Source organism: Balaenoptera physalus (assembly GCF_965194825.1).
Source record: "Balaenoptera physalus genome assembly, chromosome: 8".
In the NCBI taxonomy this organism is placed as follows: Eukaryota; Metazoa; Chordata; class Mammalia; order Artiodactyla; family Balaenopteridae; genus Balaenoptera; species Balaenoptera physalus.
Window position 1 is genome coordinate 18,237,708 of NC_138887.1, and position 26,068 is coordinate 18,263,775.

Genomic DNA, 26,068 nt, shown 5'->3' on the forward strand with positions numbered 1-26,068 from the left:
CGAAAAAATGTGTTTATTATTAAGTATAAAGCAAATGAGAAATTCAATGTCATTCTAAGAATCGTTCTAAACAATGCTAAGACAGTACTTTAAAATAGGCTTTTGAATATTAAAACAAAATCACATTTAAATGAAAGCACTTCCAAATTAGGATAAGCAACTCAACACTTTAAGAGCAGAGGAAAGTATTAGTTTCTTGATAGTAGATTAAGTGTAAAGAAATCATAAGCAGAAATGTTAAGTACTAGTGGAACATGAACAAGTAAAGAGCTATTGAAAACATTTCATTATACACAAAACATTTTAGTATCTTCAATTACAGAAATTCAGACTAAAAGCAACCAAACACTTCAACAAATTAATCAATTCTGTCAGCAGGTGGCTCTAGTGACACTGAAATAACTTAATATCAAATACTATAAACAAAATATAGATAGTAAAAATGTATTGAATCTCAGAAATTTGGAGTCAAAAAGAGTCACATTAATACTTCAATCCAAGCCCTGTTTTTCAAATGAAGATACAAAAGCCTACCATAATTAAGTGGCTTAAGTCTATCATAATTAAGTATGTTAGTGGCAGAACAAAACTGAAAACCCAGATATCTCTTTTTAGTACTTTCAAGTCAACAAAGAGGCATTTACTGTATTGCCAGGCATAGTACTAAAAGCCCTCCTCCAAAATAATTCACCTATAACTTAGATATGTCACATTTACTAATTTGTCTACCTCATCCAAAAATACACATAATTATATAAAAGCTCATTATAAAGACTTCTAAAGGAATATTTGGTAGTAATAATAATGTTAAAAGGAGTACAATGTTACCAATTATGTTCCCAGTCTCTGAGAGGAAAAAGTAATTTGGCTCTTCTTTTTTAAAAAGGCTAGGAAAGAATAAATTTAACACTCCCCATTTATACCTCTTTCCACTTCCCAGCTCCAGAAGGGTTTCTCATCTTTGCTTCTTTAACCAATTTAGTAATTCAGATGGAATGTCAGATGTAAAATAGGTAAGAAGCAACAGAATAGGTCAATTTCTACCAATTAGGATAAAAAACACACAATTCTAATAAATGGCTGTACTCTGGCTCACTTTCCTATCTATCTAGTGGTAATGGAGTCTAGGTTTTCTTTCATATTTCTAATCTTTGAGCAGAGACCTGATGAGAATACCTTTGTTACATGCAATCATATATTATACTGAATTTACCACTCCTAAAACTAAAGCTACTACTTACATGAACCATATATCAAAATAAATCAGCTGTTATATAGATCATTTTTTGTAACAGTATTAGAAAAGGAGCTATAATAGAAATAAGCCTAAAATCAACACATCAATAAGTTCTGCCTCTGCCACTTAACTGCTCTGTGACTTCAGTTTCCTCACCTATAATTTGAAAATAATATCTACACCTCATACTTACATCTTTATCTTTCTTATTCAGAAAGAAACAGATCATTATGATCTCACTTAGAATTTTTATAACTAGCCTAGGCTTCATTGTTCTTTTCTCTTCTGAGAGCCTATACTTTGTTATTTGGTCTAGAACTTCTCTATCCAATACAGCAGCCTCTAAACATGTGCTACTGAATACCTGAAATGCGGCTAGTTTGAACTGAGAGGCACTGGAGGTGTAAAACCAACTCTTGGCAAGGTAATAGGGAACAGAAAATAGCAAAATACAAGATCCCTAACTCTGCAGGAAAGGTAAAACAAACCCAAGATTTTTTAAAACTTAGTAATGAGAGGAAAAGAAATATGTAACAAAGAAGCTGGACTTGATGGGAATAATGAGTCTTATTTTAGAGACACAATAATCCAAGAGCAAACATCACTGAGTATAAAAATACCAGACTAGAGCTTAGCAAACCCATTCTTCATAGATCCTGAATCAGACCTTCAATTTCCTATCTATAAAATGCTACAGACAGCATGAACTCTATCTAGATGAACTCAGACTAGATGAACATTAAGTGATCAAATAAATTCCCCTTTACAGCCTTAGAAGTGAGCATAAATTTGGTCTAGTACACTAATTCACTCAATAAGCAATCATCAAGTACCTCCTAAACTTTATATTAGTTTATTAGTGATATAATTTAGCAGTACAATATTTAAAAAAATATAACATATAATTAATAACATTATATAGCCACATGACTGTAATAAAATGTAATTCTCTCTCTTTTTAAAAAACATTTTGAAATAATTATGTAGCTTCACAGGATCCTGCATCAACACAACTATAGTATCTTCTGATTACTTATTTGAATAAAAAGGAAGCAACATGTTAATTACATCAACATTTCTTATGAAAACAGCTCCAAAAGCTTTATGTATCTGTGGAAATGGGTGGTGGGGTGATGTGATTTAAGCATCTTTTTAAGCTTCCAGGTTTTATATATTTATATATACATAGAGAGAAAAGCTTTTAAGTCTGAAAATTAAACCACAAAAATTCTGATAGTTGTCACATAACAGAAACTGGTACCAGCTATCCTTTCTGTGTCCACTGAGTAGAGGATACTATGCCCAAAGGACATACACTTGTATGTGGAATAGAAAAAACTAATTTCCTAAAACAGAAATGTTCTTTAAAAAATCGTCATTCTGTAATTACCTACAAATTGATCATTTTCTCATAATAAAAATGGCCACATTTGTATTAGGAAAGATTTGGCTCCACAATATAAATCATAATTTTTCTATACATGCTCTATAAATGCATTTAATAAAGAACATAGGCAGAAAGCAATCCCCTACACTGCCCTCTTTCAATATATTATTCATTCTCTTTTAACAGCATAATTGATATGTGGCTTTCATTCTGTTTGTCAATTACCTTACAGTACACATACTAAACATGCAAACAAGGCAAAGGTGTATCTCACATTGTATACTGGACTAATTCCTATCTGGTATATAAATAATATTTCATAAATTACATCTTGTATTCAGTGCTTAAGAGGCCAATTTAAAAAAAGACTGTCAAGGCGAATATTTTTAGGAAGCAAAGAATCTTTGATTATTACCAATAAATGCCTATAACTATCATCAGATATAGATTTGCATCTATCAGATGCTATACATTAAGAAAAACTAGTACTTTAGCCTGGGAACCTCTTGCCTGTCAAGCCCTGCTTCCAGGTTCTTTCCTTCCTTAGTAGTGTCACTACCTGGGCAGAATGAATGTCAATCAACTGTCATAAGAGTGCCATGTTTGGGAATCTATTATTTTACAACAAAAATAACACACAGTGTAAAAAAAATGACTTTTAAAAACTGTTATTATAATAATCATATAGTTAAATGGACTATGTAGCATATTACAGGAATACTAGAGAGCATCCCTGAGTCTTTCTCAGTGGCAGAAGCAGGAGTGGTGAAAACACTTCTAGACCATTTGAAATGCCAGCAAAAGGAGAATATTAACTGCAATTTTTGTCCTTTCTACATACCAGTTTTAGGAGCTCAAAAATAAATAAATTTGTTTGTTTTCTTTTTTAACTTGAATTCAGCTTTCTGGTCAATGAGCAACCCGTTTAGCACAATACAACTACATATTGAATCCGAGAGCAAACATATGCATCTTTCCATCCTTTAGATTCCAACACTGTCACATGAACCCCTTGCAATTTCCAAAAACAATTTTCACAGCAATAACTTAGTGTTAATGTAGTGGTCTTTCAAGATCAAAATAAAATGAAATCTGTCCACACAACTGCCAAGACCAAAGAGTTAGAGGCAAGGAAGAACCTTTCACTGAATCCCTCAGAAATGGCTCCCATAAAAGCAAAAAGTGGCAAAGTACACATCTAGAAGGAAATACTCCCTTTTTCTTACTTAAAAATGGCCTGAATTTTATTTTTCAACTCAACTTTTTTTTTTCTATAATTTACTTACAATTAAGTTAAACTTGCCAATCAAGAGCTACATTCTTTTTTTTTTAATTATTATTTATTTTATTTATTTATTTTTGGCTGTGCCGGGTCTTCGTTTCTGTGCGAGGGCCCCCCCCACCCAGTTGCGGCAAGCGGGGGCCACCCCTCATCGCGGTGCGCGGGCCTCCCACTATCGCAGCCTCCCCTGCCACGGAGCACAGGCTCCAGACGCGCAGGCCCAGCAGCCGTGGCCCACGGGCCCAGCTGCTCCGCGGCATGCGGGATCCCCCCAGACCAGGGCTCGAACCCGCGTCCCCTGCATCGGCAGGCAGACTCCCAACCACTGCGCCACCAGGGAAGCCCTCAACTCAACTTTTTAAAAAACGAAGTAATTACTGTGTTTAAACGGATATTACAATTTTTTAAAGATTCAAATTTAAAACCAAATTAATTTTCCAATATAAACATGAAAGATCTTACAATTTAAAAAAACAATAACCTGTTACCTTGACTCTTGATGTCAACAATTAGCAAATGGAAAAGACAAAAAAAATCTGAAAAAGATAGAGCATTTTGGCTCAAAAGTTATTTACAAAGTAATTTTAGTTAAAGGAATTCTTGCCTTTAAACTTCTGACATTTTATTTTAGCCAAGAGTCTAAAATGAGAAAAAATATAAATGCAAATCAAGCACTGCTTGGTTGTGCTAAAATAATTACATGAAATATTTTGCCCTTCCCTATCCAAAATACCTTTAATTTAAATACTTACTCTGAGCCTGCAGCCATTTCCAAGTATGACGTTTCTGCTGTATCAACCCCCAATGGGATCACTATGCTCATGACGTTCGCCTCTGGTAAATTCGATTACTATGGAGTCCTATGCATTGGTATCCAAAACACTGGGGCATGCCAGCCACAGTGCTCATTGCAAACATCTAAGTGCATCCACAAACCCTGTTTAAAAGAAAAGGGAACCAAAAGTTAATCATCTTCATATTCCCAACAACAGTCAACCTATAACAAAGGTAAGTAAAATACATGAAGAAAGCATTCTTTATTAAAATATCAATACCAATTGGAATTTGCTCAAGGAGTCTCTATTTTGTTTATTTTTCTGGAATTAAGTTATGAGATTATGATCAAAAGAAAAGTTTCTGAATCATAATCTTCCTTAGGGAATGAATTTAGGATTCCAAAAGAAGGATTACTAAGGCATATTGCTTAGTGAGGAACCAACAAATATTATTCATTTTGAAAGATAAAACAGAATTTCTTATAGCACTATCCAAAAATAAGTCTTCTTGGTTCAGTGAATGATTTAACAATAAACTAACAAATATTGAGACTTACTGTGGACTAGGCACCATACTAAGCTTTTACAAGGATGGTCTATTTAATCCTCACAACTCTGAGATAGGGATCTCCATTTTACCACCGAGGAATTCAAAAGCAACTAAGGTTAAATAACATAACCAAAGTTGCTCAGTTTAAGAGATAAAACCAGAATTTGAACCAATTCTACTCTATTGTTTATATATTTTTAAAAAAATCTATTTTATTTGTAATAAAGTCAATTGTTTTATAGTGGTTGTCATTTTCCATACTACATAAATACATGTATATGGAGGGAGTTTATTTCTCCAGCTTTCTCCCATGAGTTAATGATCCCTAATACAGACAATTAGAAGAGAAATATACTTGAATATTTTTAAATATTCTTGTCATACACTTGAATACTTATTTTTAAACAAACTTAACATAGTAACAAAAACATATTTAGCTTCCATATCAATTTTTCTAATCTAAATTCACTGTTTAACACCTGCTATATGTACTATGTGTGAAATACCTACTCGAAATATTTTCAGCAATGATACAGTACAACTCGGAACAAAGCAGACAGAGATAACCATATAAACAAGAGAAACAGTCAACATTGTCCCTCTCATGTTATACCTGAAATACTGAAGAGAAGTGTTTCTTCAAATAGCAATTCTTGTATTTATCTTTAATTTTTACAAGTAAGCTTGAGAATATCTACTCAGGTTAATTCCTATTTCACAGATGATGCAGATTGTGAGCTCATATCTTATGGGAAAAAAATACCAAAATATGGAAATAACGAGGTAATAGTGGTTTGAATTATCCAAGAAAACGAGCCTTTACTTTTAAACCATGTAAAACTGGGGGAGAGCTACTAGATTTCAAGTTATAACAAAAATATACAATAACAGGCAATTGCACTTAAAAGTGAAAAACATGAGCACTGGAGCCTATCTCTAACTCTCTAACAGTAGATGTGTGAGCTAGGCAAGTTATTTAACCACTCTAAGCCTCAGGTTCCTTGTTTATAAATGGGTATATATCCTCCTACGATTTCTGTGAAGAAAATGAAATAATGACTGTAAAGCATTTCATACACTACATTATGCATATTTAGCAATCAATAAGTGGTAGTCACATAAGAAGAGTTGATCTTATTTCAAAACCAAAAAACTGTGTAGATAAAAAAAACTCTTTAGCTCTCATTGAAAGAGAATCTTCTAATAGTTTTTGAAAATAAAGTATGTAATTATGGTTCTCTATTTGCTACGATTTTACAGTTTTCACCAAATTAAAATCATCCTCTTAAAAAAAAAAATCATTCTTTAAAAACAATTAAAGCAGGGTGAGACAAAGGAAAAATTGCCCTACCTCTTTTTCTGCACCTGCGACTGTTTTAGAATTACGTCATAAAAAGCTATATTTATTAACCTGCACAAAGCTATAAAATTATAAAATTTCTAAATGACAAAACGCAAGCAATATATAAATCAAATGTTATATTATTCTGTATTTCTTTAAAATATTGAAAACTTGGACCTAAGAACAGACAATTAAAATTAAAAAAAAAAAATTTTCCTCCTGTTGGTAGCATCTAGTTGGTAGAAGTTTTCTTTAGCTCAGCTTATCCTAACATTTGACTCATAGGAAATCTTATATTTTAGGTATATGTTGTTAAATATTTAGTTGTATGTTTTTTTTTAAAAACCAGAGGCAGAAACTAGAAAGCAGAAGTCAAATAATTATGTATTCTTTTAGGTAACTGAGTAATATTTCCAACCTACAACAATTTATTTGAATACGTATTTAATAGTGTCCCCCATTTTTATATAAATATACAGTCCTTAATAAACACTATATTTGAGCTGTTTTTAAATAGCAGTGAAGAGTTTGCCATAAGCCTATTTCAGACAATGGCTTATATTTTTGTGATTACTGCCTGTCTCTCAAATCCTGCACAGTGCGTAGAACATAAAAGGCACTCTACAAAGAAATGGTGAATGAATTAGAGCAGCCGGGATGAAACTGCAGTTCTGGCCTCATTAACCAAATGAGTTGTCAACCTATACAATTAAGCGCTATAAAAACAACCACATGGCACCTTTTCCAGAAATGCATCTCTCATCTAGAATCACAGAAGCTCATCCCCAGGATAACAACTCATCATCACGTCCGTAACAGAACCACAGACTCTGAGTTTGATTCAGCAAACAAGATGATCTCACAAATTTACTCACAAGAGGTCAGAAGGCAAGAGGTCATATCTACTGAGACCATAAAGTGGCAAATATTTCACTATATTCATTAATATCAAAAACTCCATAGCCAGAAAACTCACGCTGTTCAAAAATCCAGCTGATACTTAAAGCATAAATTCATTAGGGTCTTAAAAATAAGAAAAAAAGAAAGGGAAAGACAATGTAGTAAACAGAAAAGATGTGAGCTTATAACATAGGCATAACTAGAGAAAAACAATTCAACACAATACAAACAACTACCACAAAGCTTTCATATCTTACATGTAAACAAAAAACTGGTTATACAACTGGCAAGTAAAATATATACAAAATACATTGAGAATAAATGGCAGCCATTAAAGAAATAATATAAAAGGAAATACCATGAGATGTCTGGTAAATCTGAGGTCCAAGAAAGAATAAATGTCTTCACAAAACCTGCTATCCAGAATAGACCTAGAAACCAAGTGAACATAGGAGTATTGAGCTGTTTATAAATGGCATAAAATTATAGGTATTGATACTTCTGTCTAACATGGAACCTAAAATCAAAGGGACTCAAATAAAGACAGCAGCTAATTCTTAAAAAAATAAATTTATTCTTCACTCTTTTATACAAATGAATGTAAACACAAGTAAAGGAAACAATGCTAAATACCAAATCAAACTGGAAAGAAACTGGGAAAAAACGATATTAAAAACAGATTTAGGGGAATTCCCTGGTGGTTCAGTGGTTAGGACTCTGCACTTTCACTGCTGAGGTGTGGGTTCAATCCCTAGTCAGGGAACTAAGATCCCACAAGCCTCGTGGCACGGCCAAAAAACCACACAAAAAACAAAAAATACAAAACAAACAAACAAAACAACCCCACAGATTTAGCAGAGCAAAGGCACTGATACCAAAACAAAACCAAACAAAACCCTAAAGTAGGAAAAATGAGATAAAAGGCAAGAAGGAAAAGCAATTAAATTAGAAAACAGTTTATCAGAAGAACTGGAAAACTGAGGCTGCTTTTAAGACCACATTAAGAAGTTCAAAAAACAAAAAAATACCACTGAAAAGATAAATATGATACCCAAAAGGCAGAAAAGATGAAAATATGAGGAAAATTTTTTTCTAAAATTACAAATAAAGGGCCCAACCCAATTTAACATAATCTCTTTGAGGAAAGGGTCATTTATTATTACCTTTCAGTCCTTAATAAACACCTTACATAGAGCTCAATAAATATTTAAAATTAAATCCATGTTTACATTTTGGACATATAACAAGAGAATAAGCGGGTGAATCTGGGGCTGAATTACTAATAGAAATGAAACAAAGAAACTTGAAAGAAATTGTGAGGTACCACATACCTGAGATTTTCTCATAAATCAGAAATTAAACTGCCCTCATTATTCATTTATGATTTTAATTTTACTTACAGCTGTTGACTAAGGTATAACAAAAAAGGGTACTAGTTAATCAAAATCTATTACCAAGTTACTACCTACGAAACTTTGGTCAACTCATTTCACTATTCTGGGCTTCAACTATAAATGGAGGCAGGTTAGGCTGATGATCTTACAGTTTAAATCTTACAATCACAAGTACATTAACAGATTAGTCCTGATAATCAAAATGACAGATAAATATCAGATTCTAAAAAGAATAAGACAATAGAATGAATTATGTATTTCTCTAACTGGGTTAATGTTAGTATTAGCCAGTGCTCTATAAGCACTTACCTGATACTCAAACGTCCGCAAATAGAGGTTATAATAATAATGATGATAAATACTGCTTACAATGCTTAATCCTCACAATAAGCCTATGGCATAGGTACATTTATTACCCCATTTCACAGATAAGGCAGAGAAGTTAAACTTGTCCAAAGTTCCATAGCTAATAAATAGAAGAATCAGGTTTTGAACCCTAACAGTCTGATTCCAGAACCTACACAGTAGTTTCCCTGAAATTAAAATTTGCCAGATGATTGGTAAAATAAATAAAATAAAATCCAGAACTTACAGTTAAGGGGGAAAAACTGACAACTGCCTCTCTCAAAAAGAGGAGAAATTAAATAACTACATAACTGTTTCACTGCAGAACATCTGGACTGCATTCATTCTGGCACACTAAATGAAAAAACAGTAACAAAATCTACTTTGCTCCTCCCCGAAACCTAATCTACTTAATAAACCTACATGCATTCCACAGCAATGCATTAAAACACTACAAAGTAAAGATGCATGGGCTCAAAGTCTAAAATTTGCATTTAAAGTATTTCAGGGACAGTGCAAAGCACATACTCAAAGGATAAAAATATTTAAATTCCCTATTATTTTTCAGTGACAAACAGATATCTTGCTAGTGAATTGAAAGCAACCCAAAAGTTAAGGGAACCAGGCTCCAAATTTGAGATTACTAATGTATACATAAGTATCCTCAATTCCTTATATAGAACTATTTGTTAAGCAAAGACCACCTATCTAACCAGTTGAATTTTAACTTGAGTCTCCCTTTGATAACCATTTCATTCCTACAGATAAAGAATTTCACCAATTCAACTTACACTATAATCTTTTATAGCAAATAAACTCTCTATTTAAAAAATCTTTCTTCTGGTAGTCAGGATTAATGTTGATGGATCTACATGAAAAATGGAAACCTATATATAAAATTCAATGTTCAAAACACACAGTTTCTGGTTCTATACAAGAGTTCCACAGAGTTTCACCATACCATATTTTAGTACAATTCCAACCACTAGTACTAAATTCAATATCAAAATAGCAATGCTCCAGTTTTCACACTCTGCCACCTATTAATAATGGTTACTTATTCTCTTGAAGCCTTAGTTCCTCATCTGTAAATAGGAATAATCATAAAACATATTTCTGAATTGTTTCAAGGATTCTGTGTGCCACTCAGTTAAGTATTAGCTATGATTACCAGATAACATTTCTGGGAATTAAATATTTAGGAAAAGTCCTTAAAAAGATGAGTATTGGACCATATGATATCACTTATGATATCACTGGAATCTAAAACATGATACAAATAAACTTATTTACAAAACAGAAACAGACCCACAGACATAAAAAACAAATTTATGGTTACCAAAGGGAAAGGGGGTTGGGGAGGAATAAATTAGGAGTTTGGGATTAGCAGACACCAACTATACATAAAATAGATAAACAACAAGGTCCTACTGCATAGCACAGGGAACTATATTCAATATCCTGTAATAAACCGTAACAGAAAAGAAAAAAAAAAAGTACTGGAGAACAATTCTCAGCTATTGTACTTGTAAAAGTCAAGTAAACTATTAAGAATTTCTGATCTATTCTAGAATCCATTCTTGTCAGTAAAGGAGAAAGGATGCTGCTGTGTTGGACTGCAAATCAGAGAATGTGATAGAAGTAGCTTCACTTAAAAAGGCAACAGCCAGGGACTTCCCTGGCGGTCCATCCGCTAAGACTCCACACTTCCACTGCAGGGGGCCCGGCTTTGATCCCAGGTGGGGGAACTAAGATTCTGCATGCTGTGTGGTATGGCGGAAAAAAAGGAGAAAGGGGCGGGGGGGAAAAGCCAACAGCCAAACCTCTTTATTATAAACTCTAAACATACTGTTTCGATTATTTTCTTAAAATAAAATCAGAGTAATGGTTAAAATAACTAGGGCATCAGGCCCTTAAAATCCTTTTTACAGAATTTTTGTCAAAACAAGATTGGCTCTAGTAAGAGTAAATTCTTTAAAGAATAAGCCAATGCCAAACCTCATGATACTACCCAACGAGCACCAAACCACCCCTATACAGTTAAGAATGAGGCACTTTCCCAAATCAGCCAGTATTTGGCAGTACTTCACACTGGCTTACCTTGCAACCCAGTTTACCTTATCTTCAGCTCACTAGAGATTTGATATTGTAATCAAAATAAATTAAAGTATCAAGAAGTACAACCTTTAAAAAAAAATGACTACAAAGAGTGAGGCTTAGTGTAAATTTTGGTTGATAATGATGTGCCAATGTTGGTTCATAGAATGTAACAAATGTACCATGATGATGAGAAAAGTTGATGGTGAATATGATATTCTGAACTGTTTGGCATCATATAATGGGGTACCACTCTAACAGGGTTTGGGGAAGCTATTCGAAACACCAATTCTTCAACCTGTCAAAGTACTGGTACACTCCTCTATTACCACCCCAAAACAACCTTGAATTAAAATAATTAATTTCAATACTATCCAGTTTTTTAATGTACCACATCATTATTTTAAAACAGTATTCATCATTCCCTAAAGTGTTGGAGGTCACTAACCTCTGGTGTAAAATCTAACAAAATGTAGCCTTTGAAGCAATTCAGTGATTGGTAACTGGTTAGTCTCTGGGTGCAAATGTACAATTTCTGTTTCCTACACACACAAACTATTTTTAGAATGAGTTCAGTCTTTGTTCATACCCGAGTATATAAGTAACAAAAGTGATTTCATTCTAAACAGTTACCTATTCCCACTTTTTACTTGCCATGTGGCCCACGACTATATGCCGTAGAATGTACTGCTTGATATACAAACACAGAAGAAAAAGAATCTTCAAATTTAAGAATTTCATCTTCCCAATTCCTTAAAATCTTACTTTTATGTACAAAAGTAATGAGTACTGTAAAGCATACCACCACATACTTAAGTGGGTTCTAAACCTTCCTTTAGTTAAAAAAAAAATTGTTGTCTACGTGAGTTAGTTAGTTATTTATTTATTTATTTATTTATTTATTTATTTGGCTGTGTTGGGTCTTCGTTTCTGTGCGAGGGCTTTCTCTAGCTGCGGCAAGCGGGGGCCACTCTTCATCGCGGTGCGCGGGCCTCTCACTATCGTGGCCTCTCTTGTTGCGGAGCACAGGCTCCAGACGCGCATGCTCAGTAGTTGTGGCTCACGGGCTTAGTTGCTCCGCGGCATGTGGGATCTTCCCACACCAGGGCTTGAACCCGTGTCCCCTGCATTGGCAGGCAGATTCTCAACCACTGTGCCACCAGGGAAGCCCCCTACGTGAGCAATTTTTAAACTGTACTCCCAATAGTCCTAACAGAGTTGGGGATTGAGATAATAAAAGACAACAGAGTCAGGGAAGTTAACAAAAGAAAATGAGAGACAATATGTTCTGTAGATTTAAAAGGAAAAGTCTGAAGCTGCATGTTCTATGGGGTAGCTACTAAATGAGAAAATAACATTAAGTGGAACACTACTTAGCGTTATAAAGGAATGAACTACAGATACATGCAACACCTTGGATGAATCTCAAGGAAACTGTACTGAGTGAAACAAAGCCAATCTCAAAAATGTCACACATACTGTATAATTTCATTTATCTAACATTCTTGAATGACAAATTATAGAAAAAGAGAATAGTGTAGTAGTAAGAGCACAACACCAGGGATCCTTGTGGTGATGGAACTGTTCTGTATCTTAACTGTGGTGGTGGAGATACGAACCTACATATGATAAAAATGAAAAGAACTATATACACACAACACACACACACAAGTACAAGTAAAACTGGGGAAATCTGAACATAATGGGTGAACTGAATCAATGTCAATATTGTGGTCATATTGTGCTACAGTTTTGCAAGATGTTACCACTGAGGGAAACCAGGGAAAGGATACAGAATTTCTCTCTATTATTTCTTACAATTGCCTCAAAATTAAAACTTTTAAAAGTGACATTAAAATTGTGGCCTTCAAACTTTGACTATTGATAGAAACTTTCCTACAAATAAAATCTTACACAGAAATCTAATCATCTATTTTTATTCTAGGATTAAAAAAACGTTTTAATCTCCTATGCTTTTCCCAGTGATTGCTAGTGTCAACTTTAAATGTTGTGTTAAGGAGGCTACAGCCAGATACAAATGGGAGGTGGCCCCAGTGATTAATGGTATTTGCTAATGGGCACAGTAGGCCCATTATTTGCTTTTTTACTTCATTATTTGCTATGTCTGCGGTTAAAGAAGGTGGCAAGAGAATGTCCCTGCCTGCACATCCTCCCACCTTCCAGTTAAGTTCCATTAAAAACCTAAGAATTCCTGGAGAATAGTTTGAAAATCATACTGAAAGAAAATACTTACTGACTCAACATGTGACATAAAAAACTTATCGCACTGGTGAATTCTCTTGTCCAAAGGCAAAAAACAAAAACAAACAGAAAAACAGTCTTCCAAAAAGTAGTGTTAAAACATTGTAATTAAAAATCAAACAAAATCAACAATAAAAATCCTGCATTTATCTTTTAGTCACTCAACCTATACAATCAAGCTGGTTCATTCTTGCCTTTTTAGCCTTCAAATAAGTATGTCACCAGGAGAGGGCATACTTTTCGACTGAAAAACTCGGCAATAATTTTATTCTCTCATTCTTGATTCTAATCTCAAGCAAAACAATGTCCTCACTCTTCAGGATGAACTAAGTATTCCTTCTATCACTATTTTAATCATTTCTTTTAGTCTGAACCTTGAATCCTCTTGTTTCCCTATATAAAAACAAGAACTGTGCATCAAATCTAATTAATTAATAGGATTTAAACAAATCTTTCTGATCCTACTGTCTACATTTTCTTATCTCAGACCTAGTCTACCAGATTAAGTTTCTAAGTAGTCTCTCGCCCTATTCTGACTTGACCTTTAAACCAGTGGTTCTCAAACACAGATCTACAAAATGCCACTTTTCATATACCTGGGGTTAGGGGTTGAAAATAACAGATTCACAGGCCTCACCCTAGAGATTCTGATTAAGTAGGTCTGGGATGTGGCCTGGATGTCTTAAAAAAAAAAAAAAAAGAAGAAAGACATTTGCTCCAGTGCTCTATTTTAGAACACTTGCTGAAACACTGAATATACTTCAAAGCCCACTAGTTTCCTAATTTTGCCCTCTTCAAAAAAGCATAATAGCTCACAGTAATAACAGGTTCCTAATCTTGGCATTATCAGGTTACCCTGGTTCCATACTAATATCCCAATATATAAATCCACTGATTATGTCAGTCTTTTTGTGATTGTTGGCATATCCTTGTTCATTCTCCTTCAAGTTTTCAAAAGTCATTTTCCTCTATTTATATCCATCCCACTCTATAAATAAAAATCTTATTAAACCTTCGAGGATTGTTTAAGTACCAGCGCTTCCTTGAAGCCTCAACTTCCCAACTTTGACATCTCTGCCACAAAACTAGCTTTCAGATCTCCAGCAGATCAACCTCTTGAGCACTGTTTCCTTATCTGCAAACAAAAATTTGACCAGGTTAACTCAAAAAACTGTTACAGCTATAAGGCCTCTTATACACTAATCTCTTCCCTTCTTAACTTCCCAAAGAATATTATTACTTACATTTTTTTAACCACTGGTTTATATTTTGACACACTTTTTGGAAACAAGTGTTAGATATACAGCTTCCACAAACAGATCATGTACTTCACTCTATAGCAAGAACTGAAATATTTACATACTAGCTCTCAAAGCTTGGAATATAGTGGCTAAGATACCACCTAAGTTATTCTTGCTTAAACCACACTTCCTTTAACACATTTAATCCTCTCCTCTCCTTTTAGATGAACGTGAACATACCTTAAAAACAAAACAAAAAATCTGCCATTAAAGAACGTTAGCGACTGATTTCCTTTTGGAACCTTTTTTTAATTGTGTCTTTCTCCCTTATTACTCTAAAATCTGGTTGTCCTTTAAGGCTCAATCCTCCCCATTATTAGTCTCCACCAATCTTGGATATAACCATTAATTCCTGATTTCCTATTCCTAGCCATCTACAAGATATATATCTATTCAAATACCTGCCATCACTACAAAAATCAAACTTTCCAACTGAATCTTTTTCACACACCTTCTTCCATTCCATTTTTTATTAGTACCCTTTTCTCCCAGTTCTCTTTTTAATCGTTCTTTTCTCTAGTTTATTACATTTGGTCACCCAGTCTTCTGTGCCTCCCCAGTGTTTCAGATTCACTCTTCCTCAATTTCTGTGGCCCCCACCACGATCTTCATCATCTGAAAAATTTCCAACAATCAACAACTCTTCCAGCTTATCACCATCAAGTTCTGAGTACTTTGTCTCCAAACAATGGAAGAAATCTTGAGTGTTAAGCATTTCTCCCCCCAAATTATGGCAACTATTCTTTCAAAATATAATAAATTCAAATTCATTCATTTAACATACTTATTGAGCATATACTATTCCCTGGATACTGTTCTAAGTGCTGGGGAATGAGCAGTGAACAAAATTAAGCTGCCCTTCTTTCTAGAGTAATGAAAACAAAAACAAATATAAACAAACGGGACCTAATGAAACTTAAAAGCTTTTGCACAGCAAAGGAAACCATAAACAAGGCAAAAAGACAACCCTCAGGATGGGAGAAAATTAAGTTGCCCTTAAGACATCTGAAATGAGCTATGACAATCTAATATAATCAAGGGTATCTTAGAATAGTTTTCTTAAGTAACTGCCTTGGAGTAATAATTTGTGTATTCTCATTACCTTGCCAAGAACGAGTCCTTTTTAAGGATCAGTGGAAAGCTATGATGATTTTCAAATGACTTTAATTAAAATTCTCGATCAGTCACTCTTTAGCTATGTGACCCTCAGTCTCTCTAGGCCTCTCACGAAAAATGGGTAAAAGATCTACCTGCAGAGTTGCTGTGCAGAGAAAATAAGATATGTAAATACACTGTAGATACTCATTTATGGATGTTAGTGTTGTGCCTCTTAGAATTAAAGCCATGAAGTTTATATTTTCCAATCCAAAGATAATTTAATCAATTCCAGTCAAAATACTGTTGGCTACCAAGGACATACAAATGGTGAAAGAACACATGAAAGAACAAATGGTTAAAGAACACATGTGTTTAAAATATTTACTTTTGGGCTTCCCTGGTGGCGCAGTGGTTAAGAATCCACCCGCCAATGCAGGGGACATGGGTTCAAGCCCTGGTCTGGGAAGATCCCATGTGCCACGGAGCAACTAAGCCCGTGCGCCACAACTACTGAGCCTGTGTTCTGGAGCCCGCGAGCCACAACTACTGAAGCCCGTACGCCTAGAGCCCGTGCTCCACAACAAGAGAAGCCACTGCAATGAGAAGCCCGCGCACCGCAACGAAGAGAAGCCCCCACTCCGCGCAACTGGAGGAAGTCCATACACAGCAACAAAGACCCAACACAGCCAAAAAATAAATAAATAATAAATAAATAAATAAATTTTAAAATTTACTATCAAATCTTAAGTCTAAAATAAGAGTACTTTAATTTCTAAGTATCTAACAACCTACAAAGTCAGCAAGAGACCAAAATGAATAAAAAAAGGAAAAATACTTTCCATGTTTAAACCGTTTACTTTTATGGAATTTTTCCCAGTCCTTTGATCCCAGGGCTTACAGTATTCAAAGATCAGCTTCCCCCTCTTCATATGTTAATATAAAAACAAAAACCAAAACCTAGAAATAGAGGACTGGTGTATTACTACTAGAGAGTTGAAACTTAGAGAAAAAGTCTATGCATCTTACTCAAAAATGAATTACGGCATTAACAGATCTAAGTCTCTATTAGAAAAGCTTTTAGAGGCATATAATCACTGAGAAATTTTACAATAAAGAAAAAAATAAAGTGTCAAGAATGAAGTTGGTAGATACAACGAGTTCTATAATGACCAGTATATTTGCTATAAGACAGGCTGCACCCACTTTCACTTTCAAACTTCATTATAAAGACCTTTATGTGAAGAGATTAAATGAAAAATAATCCACATGTACTGAGCTGACCGGCCACTCTTATAAAAGTCATTTGAACACGAAGAAAGAAGTTGCTGTGTGAAGTCAGGGACCGAACTAGAAATACTTTTGCCCAAATCCATAATGAACCACTTACTTCAGTCTATAAGAAGCATAAACCTGAAACTTCTTCTAAGTGATAGTTTAGGCTATACCAGCAGAATGTCTTCTGAAATCTCCACCATGACTCTAGATTAAATTTCAATGATAAATATCGCAGCTTCTCAGACACTCTCAAAGTAAATACACAACAAAAGAATTTTCGTGTTTTGGCACAACCACACCACATCCATAAAATCCGCCAGTTTTAACACGGAATTAAAAAATCAAGCAGTTACTACATTAATGTATAACTAAAAAGTTACTACTAACATAGAGCAACTAGGTTACAGCACACCAATTACAGGCTGAAATTTGAAAATGAAACAAACTGATCCCAGGTATATTAGCCAACACAATCATCAGCTACTTCCTTTAGGAAATATGTGCAAGATAAGCAAGCCAAAATTAGTAGCTACCATGATGCTTCCACATAGAGGGCATTCAACTATCTGCCACTAAATGAATCTAATTTATAATACTATCAGAGTTAGAAAGGTCCTAAAGAAGAGTACAACTTAAATCTCACAAGATAACAAAGGCTATTGGATCTTAACATGTCAATGTATCTGTTAAATTCTAGAGACAAATGAAATCTGTCATTTCATCTAGGTAGGGTCATATAAACCCCATTGGACAAACCTGAGTCTAATTCTGAAAGAACATTTTTAGATCTCCAAGATACTAAATGAAAAAAGAAAGTTACAGAATACCGTTAAGATCCATCCTGTTTTGGCTTAAACAGAGAAATCTGGATTTAGATACAAAAAATAGGGACTAGAAGTTTGAGTTCATCAAAGTCAGTCATTTAACATGGAGAATCATGAAAAAATTATATATAAATTATTATAAAGACTATTTTTAATTTATAATATCATTCATCAATATTTTGGTGTCAAGCCAAAATAGTTTTTGAATATGGCTCCCCTAATTCGAATTCTGGGTTCTCGTTCTTGTAGAAACCATATCTATAATGTATTACCTATGGTTTTTGGTTTTCGATTATTCCAAGGTAAGAAATCACCTAGACACTTGTGCAGCAGTGTGAATGCAGACTTCCTTCTAGATTTTTATTATTTTTCCCCATAATCTTTTAGTTGTCTTACCAATACCTAACCTGACAATTTTCTTCAGTAATTAATTTGCCTTTATCAAGTTTTCCAAAGCATTTAACTTAGTTTTCATTTCAACAATTCTCTCTTCACATTCACTTAACTCTGTCTTATGTAATACCTAACTAATACAAACAGAATACAAGTACAATGGGATTAGCCAGTTTGGGAACAAACATATGACTATTGTGAACATTCAACTCAACTAGTGGCAGCAGCACAGAGTAGTTTATTTACATCATTCAACATGTAATGGGCATCAGTATTTTTTACAGAAGGAATATTAATCCTGAAGGTTGGTTAAACGAAGGTTACAGAAACTTTTACAGCATCTACATAAAACGCCACAAGAAAAATACAGAAATTAGAAACAGTCATCACCTCAGCATAAGAGAGAAGCTAAGGATGGGAGTCAGAGACTCACTTTTTTCCTGAAACAACTATAGCAGCAACAACTTACAGAGCTTACCAAGATTTTATACATATTAACTCATAGAATTCCAAAACAAGTCTGTATCAACTATATTTCAATTAAAAAAAAAAGGCTCTAGGGCTTCCCTGGTGGCACAGTGGTTAAGAATCCACCTGCCAGTGCAGGGGACACAGGTTCAAGCTCTGGTCCGGGAAGATCCCACATGCCGCGGAGCAACTATGCCCGTGCGCCACAACTAGTGAGCCTGCGCTCTAGAGCCCACAAGCCACAAATGATGAGCCCGCGTGCCACAGCTACTGAAGCCCGCGCGCCTAGAGCCCGTGCTCTGCAGCAAGAGAAGCCACTGCCATGAGAAGCCTATGCACCGCAACGAAGAGTAGCCCCTGCTCGCAGCAACTAGAGAAAGCCCGCACACAGCAACGAACACACAACACAGCCAAAAATAAAAATTAAAAAAAAAAGACTCTATAAGATAGGCTCTATTATTATGTCCATTTTGCCGATCAAGAACCTAAGGCACAAAAAGGTAAGAAACTTGCCCAAGGTCACACAGGAGTACAACCTAGTTTGAATGCAGTCAAATTAAAGCAGCGTGGTTCTAGAGTTTCTACTCTTTACCCCTCTGCAATACTGCCTCTAAAGAAGTACTGAGTTCTTTTAATAAGCATATATTACCTTCATAATCTTAACAATTTTAGGGAGTAAATACGCATGTCCTAGTATATCACTCCCCAAGGGTAATTTTTCAGTGGCTCTCCCATAAAAGGCACTCCTTTATCCTGGCATTCAAGACTCACCACAACTTGATCCCAACTGGTACTGCTATAATTCCAATCCAAGACTCTTCTAGAAACCAACAGATCATCTTGAATTGGGATACAGAAAAGCACTAAATATAGAGTCTGTCACATGACATTGCACAAAGACCAGTATTTCCTCATTTAGAGAATCCAGAAGCCTGGCTTCTCAAGAGAAGAGTCAGCATGGTTTCTTGGAAAAGTATAAAGCACCAAGCATCAGGATCTAAATTTTAATCCTTGATCAACCATAATCTAATATGATCTTGGAAAAATTATTTAACCTCCCTGGGGCTGAGTCTACCTGTAATATAAAAGACAAGAGCTAAAATAGTGTAAAAATCAGCTGAGACTAGTACTCAACTGCAAATTCAAGGCCCCTCTAGATGTGATTATGTAGGTCTGGAATGGGGCCCAAGGATGTTCATTTTAATAAGCACTCCATGTAAATGATACATGTGGTCCCTGGGCCACAATAAGAATATTTAGGGCTTCCCTGGTGGTGCAGTGGTTAAGAATCCGCCTGCCAATGCAGGGGACACGGGTTCAAGCTCTGGTCCGGGAAGATCCCACATGCCACGGAGCAACTAAGCCTGTGCGCCACAACTAGTGAGCCTGCGCTCTAGAGCCCACGAGCCACAACTACTGAAGCCCGCGTGCCTAGAGCCTGTAGTCCACAACAAGAGAAGCCACCGCAATGAGAAGCCCACGTCCCGCAATGAAGAGTAGCCTCCACTAGCCGCAACCAGGGAAAAGCCTGTGCGCAGCAACGAAGACCCATTGCAGCCAGAAACGATAAATAAATAAAATAATAAAATAAATAAATTTTTTAAAAAAAGAATATTTAAACAAAAGATCTCACAAGTCAATTGTAACTCTAGTTTCTTAACTTTAGTCAATAGGGTGCTACTTTACATGTCCAGATTGGGGGTTTGGGCCTAAAAGAAAATCCTCTAATTCATCATGGGACTTGTTTTTGCACCTTTCCCTCTATACTTTTTTAAAACAACTGGCTAAGATTTGGTAATGCTACAAATTGAACTTTCCTTCTCTTAAGATACAGTTGGATACAGTTGATTCAAATGAGTTTTAAGTCAACAAAGCACCTATAGAATGCTACAAATCCACTGTATCATCTTGTTAATCCTCACTATTCTGAAATATGATCATCTTAATTTTCTCAGAAGGGAATTTAAGTTTTATAGAATAAAGTCTCCACTCTATAAGTATTCACAACACTTTTCTTCTACCAGTCCCTCTGAAAATTTCCAAAGAAATTAAATTAATAGTTTTCATTCAATATGTTACCCAGGACCTGAATCAGTGTAACATTCAAATTATCATCCAAATTCACTACCAATATTTTGCTATAAATGAAAGGAAATGTGCCAAATTGATAAAAGTGTCATCACAATGTAATTAAAGTCTAAATATGTGTTTTGTTTCTTGTCCCTTTCTTGTTCTTCTGAACTTCTTTACAAGGAGTATGTATTTTTCATTACAAGGTTCCAAAAATCATACACTGCTTTGACCTAAGGGTTATAGATGTTTGATGCTCTGCTGTATTACCATCTTACCAACCCCTTTTTAAAAAGCATTGACTTGTGTATATGGACAAAAAGAACCTGTCTCAATGATTTCAGAAAAAAATATTTTAACTTTAAAAAAATTACTTAAAGGAAGAATTTTTTTAATGGAAGAAGGGAAATAGCGCCATAATTAAATTATGTATTTTTAGCCTTGTGTTAGAAATCAAACTGCTAGCATTAGTAACAAATCATAAACCTAAACAACTGTTAAAGGCTCATTTAACAATAATTCTAAAAACTGAATGAGGAATTGGAACTACATCATTTAAACATTTTTTTAACAATCAAAGTACTTAATTTCTGTGTTCTGAATTTCAAATTAGGCTAGATTCAAGAAACTATTTTAAATCCCATTTGTGTGGAAAACCGTGCAGGAATACTATCTAAATTATCTACACTTTTCTTCCTTAAAATTCATTTATTTGTTGTGATTACAAAAGCAACCTATATGCATTACAGAAAAACCAAAATGGAAAAAGAAACTCCCACAATACCAATTACCCAGAAACAAACCACTGCTAAAAACCTTGGTAAATGTGCAGTCATCATAGTAAAAACTTATTCAGGTAAGAATCATCAATAGACACTAAATCTAAGAGAGGAAAGTCCATGAGGAACAGGATATTTACACAATTTCAAAATATCTCCCCACAAATTACTTAATAATGGCAAAATGAGAAACAGTAACTATACAATGGAGAAACTCCTCAATACCTTAACCAAGCAATCAAAACGAAAGTACTGGTAGTGGGCAAACAAACATCAAGTGTCTCCAGATGATAGAAAAACACATATTACTTATCTAGTGTTCCAGCCCAAAATGTAAAATCTGAATTTAATTATGAAGAAAACTTAGACAAACCCAAATTGAGAGGAAATGAATAAATATCTAGCCTACCAATGTTATGACAAAAGACTGAGGAACTCTCTTCCAGACTACAGGAAACTAAACAGACCTAAAGAACTAAATGTAATCTACGATCCTGGATTAGCTACTGTACCAGAAAAAAATACTAATAAAGGGCATAATTGGGACAACTGATGAAAATGGAATAGGGACAATAATCTAGATAAAAGTATTACACCCATGCTAAATTTCCTGAATTTAACCACTCTGGTTACCTAAGAAAAGATGCTTGTTCTTAGGAAATGCATACTTAAGTATTAAGGGCTCTAAGAGGGCATGATGTATGCAATATACTCTCAAATGGTTCAGAATTTTTTTTTTATACATACAGAGAGAACAGTACATAGTGACAAAATGTTAAAAATCAGGGGAGCTGGGTGAAGGATATAACGCAAGTTTATACCATTCATGTAACTTGTCTGGAAGTTTGAAATTATTACAAAATAAAAAATTAACACCCAAAAAAAAACCCTGTTTTTTTGGGAACGTTGGTCAACATTCATATATATTTATATTTATATATAAATATATAAATATATATATATATATATATATATATATATATATACCATACTTGCATTTTTAAGTTAAAAAATAGAATCATCATTTGATATTAATTATTTAGTTTTAGAGGCCCTCCAAGGTATATCTGAGTATCTGCGGAAAAAAGGCAATTATTTTCAGATGAATTAGAGGTGTTTTTCTTTTGCTCTCCGTCCAAGGAAACTACCCCCCCCCCACACACACACACTCATACCTTAAATACTCACCCCACTACCATCTCCTTAACCAGTCACAGCTAATTAGAGGGATCAAGATGGAGAATACTGGTTCTCTGACACCTTGCCAATCCCTGTGAGGCCCAACTGCACTTTTTCAAATAAGTTCTGTGAGATTTCCCTACAGCCTTATAACAAATCTTTTACTTCAGCTAGTTGGAGCTGATTTCTGTTCCTTGCATCCAAACAAATCCTAAAACAGTAGGCTTTTGAGAAATAGAAACAAATGGTGCAAGGGAAACAGTAGCTACTCAAATTAATCTTTTGTCTGTGCCTCAAAAATAGTTTAGGTAGGGGTTTAATGCTAAAATGCAATAAGGCTGTGTCAAATTCAACCAATTATGCAGCTTCATTTAAAGAGAAAAGCAAATAATTCCAAAAGGAACAATCTTATTTTCTCAATAATTACTATGTATCAGACCAACCGCAGACCCTGCAGCCCGCCCATCAATTTATGGCTACTAAAGTATCTTCCCATTTTGGGACTCCCTGGTGGGGTAGTGGTTAAAAATCCGCCTGCCAACGCAGGGGACACAGGTTTGATCCCTGGTCCAGAAAGATACCACATGCTGCAAAGCCCATTCGCCCCAACTACTGAGCCTGTGCTCTAGAACCCACGAGCCACAACTACTGAGCCCACGTACGCCTAGAGCCCGTGCTCCGCAACAAGAGAAGCCACCACAATGAGAAGTGCACACACAGCAACGAAGGGTAGAGAAAGCCCGCACATAACAAAGAAGACCCAACGCACCAAAAACAAATAAATGAATTAATTTTTTTTTAAATGTTAAAAAAAAAAAAAAACTTCCCATCTTTTGCCACATGATTAAAGATGAAATGGGTTTTCAAATTCCTGAAACTTGTCTTTCTTTAAATGACATACAAAATAAGATAAGAGGAATGCAAGAGGTCTCTGTAAAATCAAAAATAGAAACTATGACCTCATTATTAGTCTGTGACATAAGAAAAAGTATTAAAAGGGCATATCTTTCTCACAGATAGTCTCCTGATATGTGAACTTTTGAAAAAACAAACCTGTGTTTTCCGGACAATATCTTAAGTGATAATGGTTAATTTCCACCACATTCCTCACTTTTTGCCAAAAACCATTGACACTAGGCTTTACCTAATTCTTACACCAAACAGTGAGAAAAATGGAAAACATATAGCTCTAAAGTTTAAACTTATTTAAATTAATTAATCACGGTAAATTTTGTTAAAGTCTTTAAATAAAAATTATGTTTTAAGTACTTTTTGAAAATAAAACTCAACAAAGATTAAAAAAAAATTTTTAATTTTCTGGTCTCAGATAAAATGTTAGATAACATAATTATGTGAACTTGAAATTATCTTATAAATACCACAAACCAAAACTAACTCAATCCCACTGTTACATTACTTAGCTTCTGCTACAGGCTCAGACCTTAAATGCTGCACCCGTGTTGGTTGTAACACAGGTGTGATTACTCAATATTATCTTTCTCAATAATAAACCTCAGGACCAAGAATGTTTATACATTTGGATTAACTCTAAACTGCGCAATCATCTAAGAGTTAGTAGAAAATTATCTCTTCTCCAGTTGTATAAAGAAAGCTGTACTTATCATTTTGTATCTCATGTTGATCTGTATATAGGTCCTTCCTTAAACCCAGATTTCACATTTGAGATAGTTTTAAAATGCAAAAATATGTATTTTAATTAAAAATGATGGACAAGTAATTATTTACTCATTAAATTATAAATTATTTACTCATTAAAAGGCATTATGTCTGTTTTGATGGCATCTTAATGCAACATACCAAAGAAGAAATCTGTGACTGACCTGTTGCATGGAAAATGTCCAACGTCCCTAAAAGCTTAAATAGTTTTGGTAAATAACCAAATGAGATTTTCAATAAAGGTGTAAAATTTACCTAACAATACAAACATGGCTTTCCTACACAATTTAAAATAAAATTTGATTTATGAGCTATCCACAAGAACTGAATTGATATCAAGCAAAAATACATATCAAGTGAAATATAAAACTATCTTCTTGATTCTGATTTAAGTAAAAAGCGTCCTGGTTACCAATGGTTAATAAAAACCTCTCATATTCATAAAGATACAAGTATGATCTAATTAACCTAGCCTGAGTCACTACCATTTGATTTTTACTGTGGCACGCATCATAAGTGCTCACAATAACAGAAAACAATTTCTTTTGGTCAACTACCTCTTTACAAAATACTCATCCTTAAATTGCAATGGCAAGACTGTTATCATTAAATACTGTCTACTTCAAAATTTTAGTGCACTAAAAACAATTTTCAACCACAAATATTGCTCTTCCATATTAAATAAATTTTTAGGTAATACAAAAATATTTTTTCGTTCAATATTAAGGAAAAAAATGAGGCTACTCCCAACATTATTACAAAAGAGGCAGTAAAAAAGAGATAGTAAGCCACTCCAATTTTAAACCCAGCCTACAAACTGGGTAACATTTACACAGCAATATCTCAAATAGTATCTGTCTTGTTATTTTGCCAGTCAACGCAAAAAATAATTTTATCACAAAGTAAAAATAATTCTATATTCAACATTAAAAAGTAAGTCTCACAGAATACATGTATTTAACATTTATTCTCACACATGACAAGGAACAGTCCCTGATCACCCTGAATATCTGAGATGTAAATGTGTTCACTTAACAAAAGCTTTAAATTGAACACAAAATTGGGCACCTACTATCTGCTAAGAATGAATCCTTTGGAGATAGAAGCTATTATATATTATCAAAATATTTTTTAAAAAATAAACATAATGTCTCTTAAGAAGATTCCATACTAATATTCCTTAAGCAGTTTTTTGATAGCTCTTCAAAGTCCTGTTGATTTTGTACAATACTTTAAACACACAATGGTAGTACACATTTTAAGTCCCAGTAGTAACTTCCAGAAAAGAAGAGCTGTTAGGATTTACAAAATACACTTTAAAAAATAAAACCATAACCTTCTTTAAGAGTTTGATGCATAAAAATGGGTATTATTATTCTTAGAAATAAGAAACCAATTTAATAAGTTCTAATTTCACTAAGACCACTACAGT

The 26,068-nt window shown here is 34.3% G+C and overlaps 1 protein-coding gene across 4 annotated transcripts in view; it reads right to left on the reverse strand.

The window, feature by feature from the left end:
• KMT2E (lysine methyltransferase 2E (inactive)) overlaps positions 1-26,068 on the reverse strand; it is a 101,352-nt gene that overhangs the window by 71,450 nt on the left and 3,834 nt on the right. For 3 of the 4 annotated variants that reach the window (XM_082473392.1, XM_082473391.1, XM_082473389.1), the window contains exons 2-3: positions 7,833-7,905; positions 4,659-4,843 (exon numbers count right to left, since the gene is read on the reverse strand). In XM_082473392.1, coding sequence (XP_082329518.1) covers positions 4,659-4,729 — 71 coding nt within the window. In that variant the 5' untranslated portion in view covers positions 4,730-4,843; positions 7,833-7,905. The remainder of the gene's footprint in view (positions 1-4,658; positions 4,844-7,832; positions 7,906-26,068) is intronic. The other variant, XM_082473390.1, reaches the window with a different exon arrangement.